At 32.0% G+C, this 16,014-nt stretch overlaps 1 protein-coding gene across 1 annotated transcript in view; it reads right to left on the bottom strand.

Annotated features, from left to right (window-relative positions):
* LOC129220932 (tachykinin-like peptides receptor 99D) overlaps window positions 1-15,675 on the bottom strand; it is a 60,953-nt gene extending 45,278 nt beyond the window's left edge. The window contains exon 1 of the mRNA XM_054855367.1: window positions 14,908-15,675. Coding sequence (XP_054711342.1) covers window positions 14,908-15,675 — 768 coding nt within the window. The remainder of the gene's footprint in view (window positions 1-14,907) is intronic.
* Window positions 15,676-16,014: the final 339 nt, after the last annotated feature.

Below are 16,014 nucleotides of genomic sequence, written 5' to 3'. Positions count from 1 at the left end.
TTTCCCTTATTTCTACATCTTTTGTTTTTGTTCTTATAGTTGAAGATAGTTATTTATTTAAGTACATAATTTTATTTCTCGTATTAGTCAATTGTGATTGCTCTATATCACGTTTTTATTATAGTATTGTTTATTTGGCGAAACATTTTAAATTGCAGAAAAAAACCACTATTTCCCGCTAAAGGGTAGGATTACGGTAGCGTGGTTGCTTGGCCTGTTAAGCGATGCAGTTGAAGGATTATTTTGAGTTTTAAAGCTAATATTAATCTTGTTATGTGTTTCGGCGAATAATTTTAAATACCAAAGAGACTGTAATAGGTTTTTGAAAATATTTGTACGCATTTTAGTTGAAGAAAAATGATTATATCACATCAGAAGGGATAATAGGGATCGTGGATTTTTTTTATTTAACGGACTTCCTTTAAATTCTTAGCACGGGCACCGGGTACTGCTAGTTTTACATATTGTCCCCTTAATTTTTTAATTAATTACCCTTACTTAATTTCAAAAAATAAAAGAAAAAAAAAACGTCATAAAACGACACGTTAAATTGTTTTTTTTTTTTTTTTTTTTTTTTTTTTTTTATTGAAGCATGCCTTTTTAATTAGAAAAAAAATCGATAAAACTTACGTGAAACAAGAATTTAAATAATAATATAACTGCAATGCATATGGTAACAATTTAAAAAGAAATTTTCTCTCTGATTATACCTTACTTAAAATAGCATAAATGTAGTCTTACGCCTCGCGAATCATAATAATGATTAAATCAACGAAAAAACAAATAAAAGTGAGACTTAAATCCTAATTTTAAACAAAGACAAAAAATGTGGTTTTAAATTGGTAGCCAAATCATGTGGGTAATGACAAGTCCGTTAGCCTCAATCAATTTATTACAGAGCATTCTCAGAAAAAAGAGAAATTTTATCAAAAATCTTAGAATAAAACTTAATGAGCCCCTTAAGAAATAAAGAACAGCCTAAATATAATTGCATATATGTATTTGTGTATATCTTGGAACTTACGTTTAGTCTTAGTGGCATTCCTCCTTTAAAGTACTGGAGCTTCGTTATCATGTGTGCCTTTTATGTTAGGGAAAGTAGACTTGAGATTCGACATTTTTACATCGAATTTTTTTCAACATGTTTTCACAAATATTACACGGAAAAAAAGAAGAATGCAATTAACATATATATATATATATATATATATATATATATATATATATATATATATATATATATATATATATCAAAAATTAATTCATGCATAAATTCGCAACAAATTAAATAAATTAAATGATTTAAAATGTTACTATCATCACTCCAAGACATGAGAATGTTGAATTTAAAAATTTACGAGGGCTGAAAGTTTGAATTTGCCGAATGGAACTCTAAATTATGCCGAATGCGGATAATTTTGCCGAATGGAACAACACATTTTTACAAACGATAACGATTTTACCGAATCGTCTCACCAAATGTACGGATAAAGATATTTTTGGGAGGTCACAATGATCTCCCGTGACCACCCGTCGGGGCTTCCCTGATCCAGGAAGAAAGATTTACATTTTATTTTTGGTCCTTTCACTCGTTCCATTTAGGTTCAGAAGTCACACACAGAAAGATTTAAGTTTAAAAGGACCACTATCTATGTTTCTACAGTGCAAGGATTCTCAAAACAGGTGCCGCCGCGGCACCCTGTTGCGCCGCAAGAGAAGGTCAGGGGTGCCGCGAAGTATCCACGGAATTAATATATGTGTATAATGCACCAGATATAGATTGGATCATCGTGAGAAGTTTGTTATTTTTCAACGCTTTCTGCGTATCGTCAAAGTTTTGGAACCCCTTGTATCTTACTACTATTACACATGCGAAAGTTTGTCTGGATGGATGTATGGATGTTTGTTACTCTTTCGCGCAAAAACTCCTGAATGGATTTTGATGAAACTTTAAAATAATGTAGCTAATGCATCAGAATAACACATAGGGTTGTTTTCGTCCCGTTATGGGGAGCAAAACCCCCTTAGGGGGCAATAAAACACAATTTTCGTATAAATTGTCCAATATGGGGATGAAAAAATAGTTGCATATATTTACATTATATATCCATCGAAGGCTCTGATTTTTCTGCTGAAGATGGCACCTGTTCGAAATTTCTAAGTAGAATGAAAAACGAGTTATGAGCTTTTTAGTTCCATGTTCGAAGGTTTTCCTCAACTCAATACAATATTTAGTGTATCATCTCAACTCCCTGTCGATATAAACTATTGTTGTATTGTTGACTATTTTTGCTTTTCGTGACTGTTCAAGGCTTTTCTCAAGTCAAATCTTGAAGTAAGATTTTCGCACAAGATTGGCAAATAATACATGGATTTGGTTGATTATTTTCCACTTTAATGCAACTTTGAGGCAATTAATGGATTTTTTATTTATTTGTATTAACTGGGTATTTAATTTATCAGCAGGAATCTATCCAAACTTTTTTTGTGAAATCATTTCAATAGCTAAGCCATTTGGCATTAGTTTCTGTCGCTCTTTTTGAAACTAAAGACTACGCAATACTGTTTCTCGGTTTTCACCATGTAACCAAATATCGCCATTTCTTTAATATTCCTTTCTTTAAATTTGCTAACACGTAAAATAATTCGCCAACTAAATTAAACGAATCCATAAACAGCACAAAAACTTCCATTAATTTGTCTTTGCTCACAATTTCAAACAATGGCCAAATTTTTACTGTTTATTGGAAACATTTCGGGTTGCATCATTTTATAATCACCAGAAGTACAGGTATCTCTGTATTTGGCGACTCTATTTCTTTGATGAAATTTAGTAACAAAGTAGGGAGGAGGAGTCTCATTTAAGGTATCCAAAAACGATTAACGCAAATTTAATAACATTTTAAATCGCAGTAAGGGATTACGGGTAGCTACAATTTTAAATGTTTGTACTTCAATAGCAATATAGAAAAGGTTTTAGACTATGTTAAAAAAGAAAGAAAAAAAGATAAATCTTTTTAAACAAGTGAAGTTTAATTTTATATTTTGGAAATTCCTCAAATTTGTATGTGCTTGAATATCATTTTTTCTTTTCTAAAAGAGTACTATTTTGTTCTTCATAATTATTGCCATTTTACTTTTATGGAAGGGTATCATATTTACTTTAAGGAAGAAGCTCTTTTTTTAATCACGTCAAAGCGGTATGATTTGAGTTATTTCCGTTACAACAGAGAACGAATAAATGTAGCGATTGTTTCTCACAATTATTACATTCAGACCCAGGAAACGCCGGATATTTTTGCTACGTACAATTATCTGGTAACTAAATAATGTCGTGAAATAGAGTCTGCCCCCTACCCCCAGTTACCGTCGAAGAAAGATTTATTTTTGGCCAGAAACGGTCAAATACATGCAAAACATCTTCTTTAGAGCATGTTCTGTTCGGAATTTAAAACCATATCTTATGAATCTAGGTTAACCAAACATTTAACGCAGTTTCATAAACTTGGCAAGTCTCTGTCGAATGTATGGTAATGTGGTCCTTTGGCGATAAATAATGGATTAGGATTAATTATTTTACGTCTTAACGTTGCTTTTAATTGCAAGAAATATAAAATGACATTTTAAAAACTTATTTAATAGGCAGAGTTATGATAACGTGTTCGAGACGAGTGTTCAAAAATTTTGGCGCTACAGCCATTACAAACGTTTCATTAAAATGTAAAAATTCCGCCAAATTAATTTTGGTAAAAAGATCATTAAGTACTATGAGGTATTGAAGTTAAAATTAATCCGCCAAATTAATGAAACAACACTCTTAATTAACATTAAAACTAATATTAAAATGTAAATTAATCCACCAAATCCATTTTTTATCTCCAGTCTTACCAGGCGACTACTTTAGTGCATTGGCGAATTATTTAAAACTTTTATGAAACTTTTCGTTTTCTTTTTTCTTTTTTGTGTGTGTATTTTTAAGGGTTAATGATGCTAATTAGGATTTGGGTGAATTAATTTCCCTATTTTAATGTCGACAATCGAGAATTTTGTTCTTTTTTTCTTTTATTTTGTTTTTGTTTTTTATCCTATGAGACCTGTACTGATGAAGGTTTTTGGAAATAATCATAGCTGAGAAAAACAGAGTGAAATGTTATTTGAAAACGCTGATAGAGACCATTCTAATAGAGACTTTTAGGAATTTTTCTCTTTGCAAAATGATAAGTTTTTTGTACTATTATCCTCATTTAAATGGGAACTTAAAAAAAATGTTGTGCTTACTCTGATTTTAATGGTATTTTTACTCTGAACTTTTTCGTATTGTAATCAGGACCGTTTACGTTATTTAGAAACAGTTGATTTCCTTCTGGTGGGGATTTTAAAGGTTTGATGTTCTGACTCTAAAGGGACATTATTAGAATCAGGATTTGTAGTTATTGCTGACCCTTTTTTGGGATGATTTCTACGGTAAGAAGCTATACAATAATTTAGATAGAATAAAATTATATAACCACTCCAAATAAGCCTGGATATGGTATTTAAGCTTAAATACATTAAACGCAATTTGTTTTCCGTTAAAAAAAAGTTTTTAAAAAATGTACTTTTACCGGAATTGAAAATTGTTGTTATAGTTGTTTTCTAAGATAAAAAAGAAAAATTCCTGCGTTTCGGGAGGGGGGGGGGTGTAGATCCCCAAATCCTCACTGAGTACTGGAAGATGAAACCACCACTTCAATTGCATACGGAAGCCATTTAAGCCCCTCGGTCATCGAGGTTCCTTAAAAACTTCCCAAAGGGGTATGGTCCCGGATGAATGTAGTGGAAGATGACATAAATCACAATTTTTAATGAAATCTCTGCTTTAATTTTTATTTTCCTTTCCTTTAAAATAAACATTGCTTTATTTAAAAATCCATGACCGCCACTGGAGATCCTCTTTCCTGTGTGTGGAAAATACTAGGGCATGCATTTTTTTATTTCCCCTCCAACCTTGATGGTGATAATGGCTGAGTATGTACCTTTCAGGCGCATCTGAAAAACTTCGAATTGATTAGTCTGATTATGTCTAAATTTTAGCTATAAAGTATCTACGTAGATAAGCTCAAATATTTAATTTTTAAGCAAATTTTCGACATTGGCACTTTTAAAGAGCTTGAAAGGAACGGTGAAGGGGACACTGTCCATCTTGGTGAATCCAAGAAAGTTTTAAAAATTCCCTTCACTTTTCATTGACAATTAAATAATTGGCGCTCAAATTAAAAGGACCAAAATTTTGATATACAATATTACATATCTCTTGCTTAGTTTTTGATAATTTTAACATTGATTAACCGAAAAAGACTATTAAAATGAGTCAAATTCAAAATCTTAGGTTAAAATTTCATTCAATAGACAACAAAAGTATGACGACGGAACGTTAGAGCCTGTAATCTTTATACATAAAAGGCTACTTCTGTCCGGATGTCCGGGGTAAACTTCAAAACTACTAGACGGATTTTAACCATTTTTTCACCGTAGTTAGTTACATTATCAGGGAACAACTTAGGCTATAATTTATCGCTAAAAAACTTAGTTTAAAAACATCGTGATCGAAAACAGTTAATGTCATGTAATTTCCACATCAAATGATTAAAGATTAAAGCCATTGTTCCGAAAATTCGTTGCCTTACAACAGTAATATTAAAAGGAAGCATAATGAAAGTTTTGAATCAAGGCTTCTCCGGAGCAAACATGAGTTTAAAGTCATTTAAACATTTGAAAACTCTACTTTTTACACAGTTAGGGAAACATAGTAGAGAGTTGTTAGTTTCTTTTGTGTGTGTGTGTGTGTGTACTATTTAATTAAATAAAGCGCAAAGTTTTTTTTACTGATCTTTGTTTTTGTTAGTTCATATTTTGGAAATTCTTCAAATTTTTATGTGCTTTAATTCATGCTTTCGTTCCTAAATGAATATTTGTTCGTTCTTCATACTTATTGCTATTTTACTTTTATGGGTAAGGAAGAAACTCGATTTTTAATCACGTTAAAGCGGTGTGTTTGAGTTTTTTCAGTTAAAACAGAAAACGAAAGAAAGTAGCGATTGTTTCTCACAATTATTACTGACCCAGGCAACGCCGGGTATTTTTGCTAGTAATTAATACGTGTAAGAAAGAATTCATTTAAAAAAAAATCAGAAAATTGAGTGTGCATTTAAACTGCATATGACCTTGAACGAGCGTACATTAGAACGTATATGCAGTCATACTATATATATAGATATATATATTAGTATAGTTTATTTAATAGGAATGTGCAAGGAAGTAAAGTGGCATACGCACATATATTCGCTTTATTGGATGAAGTTTTATGTTTATGACTAAAATAAATTATTACAAATCAAAATAAAAGTTTTAAGAGCTACTCATTACTTTAGTGCAAAAAATCCTCATTTTCCCACCGTACTGAAATTATATTCAAGTGCAGAATAATGATAAATTTCCGTATACGCACTGACTTACGTTACAGATTTTATCAAAACAAGTTACTGTTTGAAGGAAGTCAACAATGATATCATTTAAAGTACAAAACTACAGAAAACATTATAAAAATAACTATATTGAGGTTACAGTGAATTATTTTGAAAAACGGCTCATTACCAAGGTTGCAAAGATATCAGTGAACTTGACAGCTATGAAAGGAAATGTTATTTATGCCAAAAGTGCTGGAATAAAATCCATTAATAAGAATACAGAACAAGTGAAGAAAGTATTGAAAGAAAGCCAAAACAAGACAAAATAAGGGAAAAACAATTATATCAATGGTTTCCAGAGATCATTAAAAAGGAATAAAGGAAAAATCATATGTCGGTAAGTTATAACGTTCTAAATATAGAAAGGCTTCTGACAACCAAGATAATGGACAAAAGTTTGTTAATAGTTCTAGTATAGAGTTCTAGTTAAAGAAATTAGAACTATGAAAGAAATCAAACAATGCTTGACATTCGGAACAATATGTGACTTTCTATTGTTATGCGTAACACACTTCCAAAAATAAATAAATATGTAGACTTTTCTAAGTCTTGGAGACCGTCGAAGTAGTTAGTTATGTCTTTTACTGGACCAGTTAGCATGACATGGACAATGCAAGAAGAAATATGTTGAGCTTTCCTCAAAGAGTGTCAGAAATATGACATCACAGGTGAATTTATCATATGGTGCTCGCAGAGCACTAAAGGATAGATAGTTCTCATGTGTGTGATTTCAGGAACTGAAATATCCTGATGAAATTAAAGGACTAAACTATTGTCAATGGTTTAGATCATTCAGTGTTGGAAATGAAAATTAAAAACTTGAATATTCGTTTTTTACAAATGTAAACCGTTTTCGTCAAGCAAGATGTGTTAGTAGACAGAAAACAATCCTCACACCTATCATTAAAAAGTGTGTATTCGGAAAAATCCCTGATTCTTCGAAAGAAATGTATTGGATTCCCAGTAAAAATGTCTTCTCAGTTGGAAAAGAGCTGAATTGTGCATCACATGACTTCCTTTTACTCCAATTTAATGTTATTTCTCCATTATTGGCAATTTTAATGTCATTCAATAGTTTACTCGATAAATATCACCCACAGTGGCCATATTGAAGCCAGATTAAAAATAAATAAATAAATAAATTTTAAAAAAAATCACCAAATTTGTCGCCAAGTTGGCGACAAAATTTGGTGACCAAAAGACTGACGATATATTGCCAAGTGTCCCCAAAATTATAACACCACTTGAGTTTACATCGAAATTAATAATAATCCCCCCCCCCCAAAAGGGGCAAAAGACCCCTTTAGAAACATTTGAATGCAACCAAAAGGGGAGGTGCCCAACTAGGCCCCACTAGGAGCCTACGTACCATATTTCAACTTTCTAGGACATACCGTTCTTGAGTTATGCGACATATATACACACATCCGCACATACACGCACATACAGACGTCACGAGAAAACTCGTTGTAATTAACTGGGGAATCGTCAAAATGGATATTTCGCGTGTCTGTACGTTCTTAGGCGTGTGGTCGAGTCGAAAAAAAAAAAAAAACTCATCATTCATTCGGGGGTGAGCAAAATGGAAATTAAGTCCGATTTTGAAGTGAAAATTTTTTCGCGAATACAATACTTCCTTTTTTGTAAAAGGAAGTAAAAATAGTGTTGCCATTTAGCAAAAAATTAAAATTGAAATTGATAGCATTTAAAAAACGAAATATTGGTTGTAATGTGTGTCACGTGACTTATAGATCATCCTGCACAAGTGGTGAACTCTGGTCTGCTTTGTGGAAAAAAATAGCAATAGTAGCCCTGAAGAATACTCTGTAAAACACGATTATTTAAAACGTTTTAACAAAACTTAAGTTCTGAACTTTCACCCGTTTTACAAGGCAGGGTGCTAGTGTAACTAGGCTAAAAATTAGAATAAGATTTCTTTTCATTTACCGGCTACTTCATTGAAACACTTCTATTATTTTGTAACTACAGGCAGGAGGAGCTATCTGTCGTTTCTTTATTATTCTATGTTGAACTTGAAAACTGTCTTCCTGACAGTGGATTGCTTCAGTTGAAGCAACATTTCTGTAAGCGAAGATATAATTTTAAGACGTTTATTTATTTATTTTTTAAATTTGAACCAATATAAAAATAATTGAAAAGTTAATAGTTTCAGTTGCTCTAATAATATTTAATTATGTGTTAAACCAGAGCTGTTTATCCTCATTAAAAAGGGTTGTTCGATTTGTTATGACCCATGAAGCTCAACTATAACAAAAAGTCAGCTAGTTGCCTTCAATGAGCCGACCTCAGTTGCCAGCAATAAGACAACGGTTGATCTGGAAACCACACAGTGGCTAATTTTTTGCATTTTTTTCTAGATGTACTGTAAAATATCGCTGTATCTGATTCAGAACCTCTCAGAGGAGTAATTATATGTATCACTAGCTTTCACCCGCGGCTTCGCTCACGTTGATGTAGTTTTTTTCAATTGATTTAAGCTAATGGTCATTGCAGGCATAGGTCAAATAGTTACCAAAAAATTGTTTGTCTCTAATTTCGTTGACATTTTAAATTGCCTGCCCCCTTAAATGTATCAAAAGGTATGATTAAAACTGAAAATCAGGGGGTAGGGTGGTAAACGAAATGTCGGCGAAACTTCGAAGACACTCAAAAATTACACAAAAAATAATCTTGAATATGTTCAGGGGTTGTAAAGAAGTTAGTTTGGGTAATTCTCAAATATTCCAATTGGAGTGAGGTCAACAATACGTAAATGAAATCAACCATTTCCCTTATAATCCCCATCCCTGTCTAATGGTGTCCAGCGCTACACCTGCTATATAAATTATTGTATAGCTTCTTACCGTAGAAATCACCCCAAAAAAGGGTCAACAATCACTACAAATCCTGATTCTAATAATGTCCTTTTAGATTCAGAACATCAAACCTTTAAAATCCCTACCAGAAGGAAATCAACTGTTTCTAAACAACGTAAACGATCCTGATTACAATACGAAAAAGGTCAGAGTAAAAATACCATTAAAATCAGAGTAAGCATAACAGTTTTTTTTTAAGTTCTCATTTAAATGAGGATAATAGTACAAAAAACTTCTCATTTCGCAAAGAGAAAAATTCCCAAAAGTCTCGATTATAATGGCCTCTATCAGCGTTTTCAAATAACATTTCCCTCTGATTTTCTCAGTTATGATTATTTCCAAAAATCTTCATCAATACAGGTCTCATATTATAAAAAAACAAATAAAAAACAAAAACAAAATAAAAGAAAAAAAAGAAAGAAAGAACAATATTCTCCATTGTCGCCATTAAAATAGGGACATTAATTCCCCAAAATCCTAATTAGCATAATTAACCCTTAAAAATACACACAAAAAAGAAAATGAAAAGTTTCATAAAAGTTTTAAATAATTCGTCAATGCACTAAAGTAGTCGTCTGGTAAGACTGGAGATAAAAAAAGGATTTGGTGGATTAATTTACATTTTAATATTAGTTTTAATGTTATTTAAGAGTGTTGTTTCATTAATTTGGCGAATTAATTTTAACTTCAATACCTCATAGTACTTAATGATCTTTTTACCAAAATTAATTTGGCGGAATTTTTACATTTTAATAAAACTTTTGTAATGGCTGTAGCGCCAAAATTTTTGAACACTCGTCTCGAACACGTTATCATAACTCTGCCTATGCAATAAGTTTTTAAAATGTCATTTTATATTTTTTGCTATTAAAAGCAACGTTAAGATGTAAAATAGTAAATCCTAATCCATTATTTATCGCCAAAGGACCACAGTACCATACATTCGGCAGAGACTTGCCAAGTTTATGAAACTACGTAAAATGTTTGGTTAATCTATATTCATAAGATATGATTTTAAATTCCGAACAGAAGATGCTATAAAGAAAATGTTTTGCATGTATTTGGCATTTTCTGGCCAAAAATAAATCTTTCTTCGACAGTAACTGGGGGTAGGGGGCAGACTCTATTTCATGACTTTATTTAGTTACCAGATAATTGTGGATAGCAAAAATATCTGACGTTGCCTGGGTCTGTAATAATTATGAGAAACAATTGCTACTTTTATTCGTTCTCTGCTGTAACTGAAATAACTCAAAACATACCGATTTGACATGATTAAAAAAAGAGCTTTTTCCTTACCCTTAAAAGTAAAATGGCAATAAGTATGAAGAACAAAATAATACTCTTTTAGAAACGAAAAAACGATATTTAAGCATATACAAATTTGAGGAATTTCCAAAATATAAAATTAAACTGCACTGGTTTAAAAAGATTTATCTTTTTTTCTTTCTTTTTTAACATAGTCTAAAATCTTTTCTACATTGCTATTGAAGTACAAACTTTTAAAAAGTGTAGATGCCCGTAATCCCTAACTGCGATTTAGAATGTTATTAAATTTGCGTTAATCGTTTTGGGATACCTGAAATGAGACTCCTCCTCCCTACTTTGTAAAACTGTGTGTTACTAATTTTCATCGAAGAAATAGAGTCGCCAAATACAGAGATACTCCTGGTGATTATAAAACGATGCTACCCGAAATGTTTCCAATAAACAGTAAAAATTTGGCAATTGCTTGAAATTGTGTGCAAAGACAAATTAATGGAAGTTTTTGTGCTGTTTATGGATTTGCATAATTTAGTTGGCGAATTATTTTACGTGTTAACAAATTTAAAGAAAGAAATATTAAAGAAGTGGTGATATTTGGTTACATGGTGAAAACCGAGAAGCAGTATTGCGTAGTCTTTTGCTTCAAAGAGCGACAGTTGAAAAAAATGCCAAATGCCTTAGTTGTTGAAATGATTCCACAAAAAAAGTTTGGCTAGATTCCTGCTGATCAATTAAATACCCAGTCAACACAAATAAATAAAAAAACCCCATTAATTGCCTCAAAGTTGCATTAAAATGGAAAATAATTAACCAAATCCATGTATTATTTGCCAATCATGTGCAAAAATCTTGCTTCAAGATTTGACTTGAGAAAAGCCTTGAAGAGTTACGAAAAGCAAAGATAGTCAACAATACAACAATAGTCGCTATCGACAGGGAGTTGAGATGATGCACTAAATATTGTATTGAGTTGAGGAAAGCCTTCGAACATGGAACTAGAAAGCTCATAACTCGTTTTTCATTCTACTTAGAAATTTCGAACAGGTGCCATCTTCAGCAGAAAAATCAGAGTTTTCGATGGACATATAATGTTAATATGTGCAAGTATTTTTTCATCCCCATATTAGAGAATTTATACGCAAATTGTGTTTTATTGCATCCCTAAGGGCGTTTTGCCCCCATAACGGGACGAAAACTACCCTATGTGTTATTCTGATGCATAAGCTATATTATTTTAAAGTTTTATCAAAATCCATTTGGTAGTTTTTGCGTGAAAGAGTAACAAACATCCATACATCCATACAGACAAACTTTTGCATATTTAAGATAGTTTGATTTTATGATCACATTTCTTTTTTATGAAACTAATTTTATTAGTTTGACTTTAAAGAAAAATTGCCATGCCCTTTATTAGTTTTTTTTAATAAGTATTCTGTGCGAATCAGAAGTTTTCAAATCATGGTTATTGTCCTTTAGGTACTAGCCTGAGTATATGAATTATTCTCAACTCCGCATTTCCATTAAAGAGTCTTTTGTTGTTTCATAAATTCTTATAATATTTTATAGTTACTGAGAGGAAAAATAAAATCCAGAATTGAGAAAATATCACTTAATGATTACTAGTGAACAGGCTAATGCAAAGCTACAGGGTGTCCTGAAAAAGACTGTCTGTTTTCAAAAATTGATAACAGGAGAACGGTTAATGATAAAAAAGAAATTCTTGAAGAAAATTCATGTGGTGGGCGCTAAATTTCTTCCCTCAAAGTTCCAAATTTTAGTTCAAAAATGTTTCAATAGATGGCGCTGTACATAGCAAGCCGGTAAGTCAAAAAAGATGAATTGAAATTCACCAAATTTTCCTCCGATTGCGACATGGGAATACAGCCGAAGATAGTATGAAAATATTGTTTTGTTCTTTTGTTCATTTTTTTCGAAAAAGTATGGTCTAATTTTCCATCTTATTTCTGATTTACGGGCTTACTATCTGCAGCACCATTTATTGCAAAAATTTTCTTTTAAAATTTGAAACTCAAGGGGGAAAAATACGTCCCACCACATGAATTTTCTGCAAGAATTATTTTTTTTATCATTTATCGTTTCCCTGCTGTAAATTTTAAAAAACAGTCAGTCTTTTCAGGACACCCTGTATCTTTAATATGTTTCAGTATATTTAATGTGGTCCGTGCTAGTTTCTATTTAGCACTTAACACTTAGGAATCATGTTCAAAGCACTTAAAAACATATTATTAACTTGTATTAAAGTGATACTGGTTTATAAAATGAAATAACTATTAGCCCATTCATAGAAACTTCCCAGTCCAATCACAGGAGCTTATCAGCCAGATGAAGGCCACCGGTTTCTTTCATTGAGCCAGAGATGATTATTTTTATTTTTATTATATTTATTTAACATTTTATAATTGTAAATTCTATGTCAAGGTAAAGGTAAAGCAATAGTTGCACTAAATATTAGGAAAAGTAATAGTTGAACAAACACGAAAAAAGATGCCATATCGCCACATTTGGCTGTTTTAAAGCTCATTTTGTTTGAGTGGCCCATGGAAAAAGTAGCAATGAGTGTATTTAGCTATCTTTGGTAGTAGCGAGGACGATAATGGCACATAATGTGGCATTTGTAAAGGATTTTATTTAATGTGAAAAACATGGCAGAACATGGTTAAGATATAAAAAAGATTTTTTTCGGTTTTAAAGAAAACGTTAACAAAAAAAAAAGAGGCAAAAGCTCTGCATTTTTTAGATAGTAGTTTGACTTCCACTTAAAATGTTTTACGAATATTATACAAATGCATGTAAAAAATATATATATATTTGCTCCTAAATTAGTTCTTTGATTTTCTAACACCTCCTATGTAGGCGATAATAGAACACCAGGAGGGCGATATTAGAAACATATTTTTAGAAACGTGAAAAGTTTTTCTTCAGGTATTTTTAATTAACACGTCCAACATCTTTATGATTTAAAAATTGTATTCCGTGACTATCTAGCCACATAATATTCCAACTACTTCAGATTAATTTCGCACTATTTTTGCGAAAGGTATATGCCTGGAAAAAGCTAGCATTAGTGAACAGTAATTGGCCCCCCTGATTTATCTTCTCAAATTTCTTTGTCATTACTCATTTTTTGCTTCAATAATGTTTTTTCTAGTCTACTGATTCGAACCAACGTCAAGGTGTTACACCCTCTCTCTCTCTCTCTACCGCTTCAAAAAACTCATTTGTAAAGTTTTGTAAATATCAGTATTCTCTTGTCTCGTTTCATAGCTACGATATATTTTTGTTCGTGCACATTCTGCTGTGGGCAGGTGGTATTTGCAGAAATGAGTTTTTGAGATATTTGAAGAAATGTGTGTTGGATTCAATACTAATAATAGGGAAATTCGGGAATTACATGTTTTTTCGCGCCTTTTTTTTTCAGCGAAAACCAAAAGCAAGCTTGTACAATAAACCTGACGTACAATAGGTGACAAAAATGCAAAGAAATGAAAAATGAAAATTTTGCAGTTACTGCTCTTTACCTGTCCACGGAAGTATTGTATCTTGAAATACATTGTTACGTACCATAGCAAGGTGTACTCACTCTCCTAAAAACTTTAGTTACTACTTTGGACCCTTTAAGTACTGGAAATTTAGAGTAAGCAGGCAAATAAAATCGATGGCTCATGACTAAAAACTGCGGTTACGCATATATTCTGCCGAGGAAAGGCAAACAGCAGTATCAGCAGAAATGAGTTTTCGAGATTTTCAAGAAACGCGTTTTGGATTCAATAAGTACTAACAAAAGGTAAGAGTTAGAATTAAACGGGTTATTTCGGCCTTTTATTTTTAGCGGAAATTAAATAAGCAAGCTTGTACACTAAAGCTATCGCGCAACATATAACAAAAATACACACAAAAAAAAAAGAAAAAAGAAAAGAAAAGAAAAATAAATGAAAATAATTACTGATATTGTCCTTTTTCATGCCCACAGCAGTACTATTTCAAATTTTTTTCGCGTGAATTTAATTATTTTTTCGTTTAACAGAATATATACTTATTTAGTTTGCATTTGAAGCATTTACTAGCAAATTTCTGTAACTAAAAATGAAACTGTTTTGAAAAGTAAATTAAAACATATTTCGATAAAAAATATTTTATAGGTTCTCAAAATACTGTCTAAAATGAGAATTGTTACTTATGTCTGTACAAATGGTTATCCGTTTAATACGTGGATTAGTATATAATTAATTATTACTTACCTTCTTTCTGTTTTTTAGTATGTTGGCATCTCTGTCACTTTGAGTATTCCCAGGCGTCTTGGTATCCCTCAGCTTTATACCAATAGTTATATACACCATCGTGATCAAGCACAATGGCAAGAAGTACTGAAGAGTTACCAGAATGTGATTGTACACTTTCCACACGAACGGACTAAGTTGTACGTTATGACAAAACGGCCTCGTATGATTCCCCGTCAGTGGATCATACACCAATGTCACTCGCAAAGCCACAGCGTATGGGATACTGGTAGTGGCACTGAAGAACCAAATTGCAAGTATGATCACCTTGGCACTCATTTTCGATGTCTTTGCTTTCAGGGGATACATAACAGCCCGATATCGATCCAGAGCTATTGCTGACAGGGTGATTATGCTCACGTTCACAGATAGTACTTGAAAGAAAGGACAGAAGGCACACATGAACGGAGGTAAGACCCATCTCTGGAGCAAAGCCGCTTGGAATTGGAACGGTATCGAAAATAAGCCGATTATTATGTCAGCAACTGCTAAGTTGGCGATGAAATAGTTGGTCACTGTTCTCATCCGACGACTGGTTCCAACTATGAGAAGTACACAGAAGTTTCCTACAATGGCAGTCAATGAAATCAATCCGTAACAGCACGACAACAGGGCAATTATTAAAGGGGGCACATCGTAAAGGTCGTCTTTCTCTACAGCTGTATCATTCATGGACATCAAATCTAAGGTTACGTTGAAAAAAGAGTAGTTTTGCAGATGTTGTGACATTCTCATTTTCTTCCGATGATGGCTAATACAACTATATATTAAACAGTAAAATGAGTACAATTGGATATTTTATTTATTGAAATGTTTTGTAATTAATTTACGCTGTTCCAATTTCTTAAATAATCCCAATAAATGATTGCTCTAAATAAGCTTAAAAATAATTCATATTTATTCCAACAAATATGCTTCAGGTACTAAATATCGCTAAATATGAACTGAAATTTTACTGAATAGTAATAGTTTCATAAATGCACAAGCCATGCTCGTATAGTTAAAACGAGTAATCATATTAGCTTTTCGTTTTTATTAAAGAGATTTTCGCACCAGATAAAATAATGT

Source organism: Uloborus diversus, chromosome 4 (assembly GCF_026930045.1).
Source record: "Uloborus diversus isolate 005 chromosome 4, Udiv.v.3.1, whole genome shotgun sequence".
NCBI classification, from domain to species: domain Eukaryota; kingdom Metazoa; phylum Arthropoda; class Arachnida; order Araneae; family Uloboridae; genus Uloborus; species Uloborus diversus.
The sequence above is the reverse complement of the archived record's forward strand: the minus strand, read 5'-3'. Positions and strand labels throughout refer to the sequence as shown.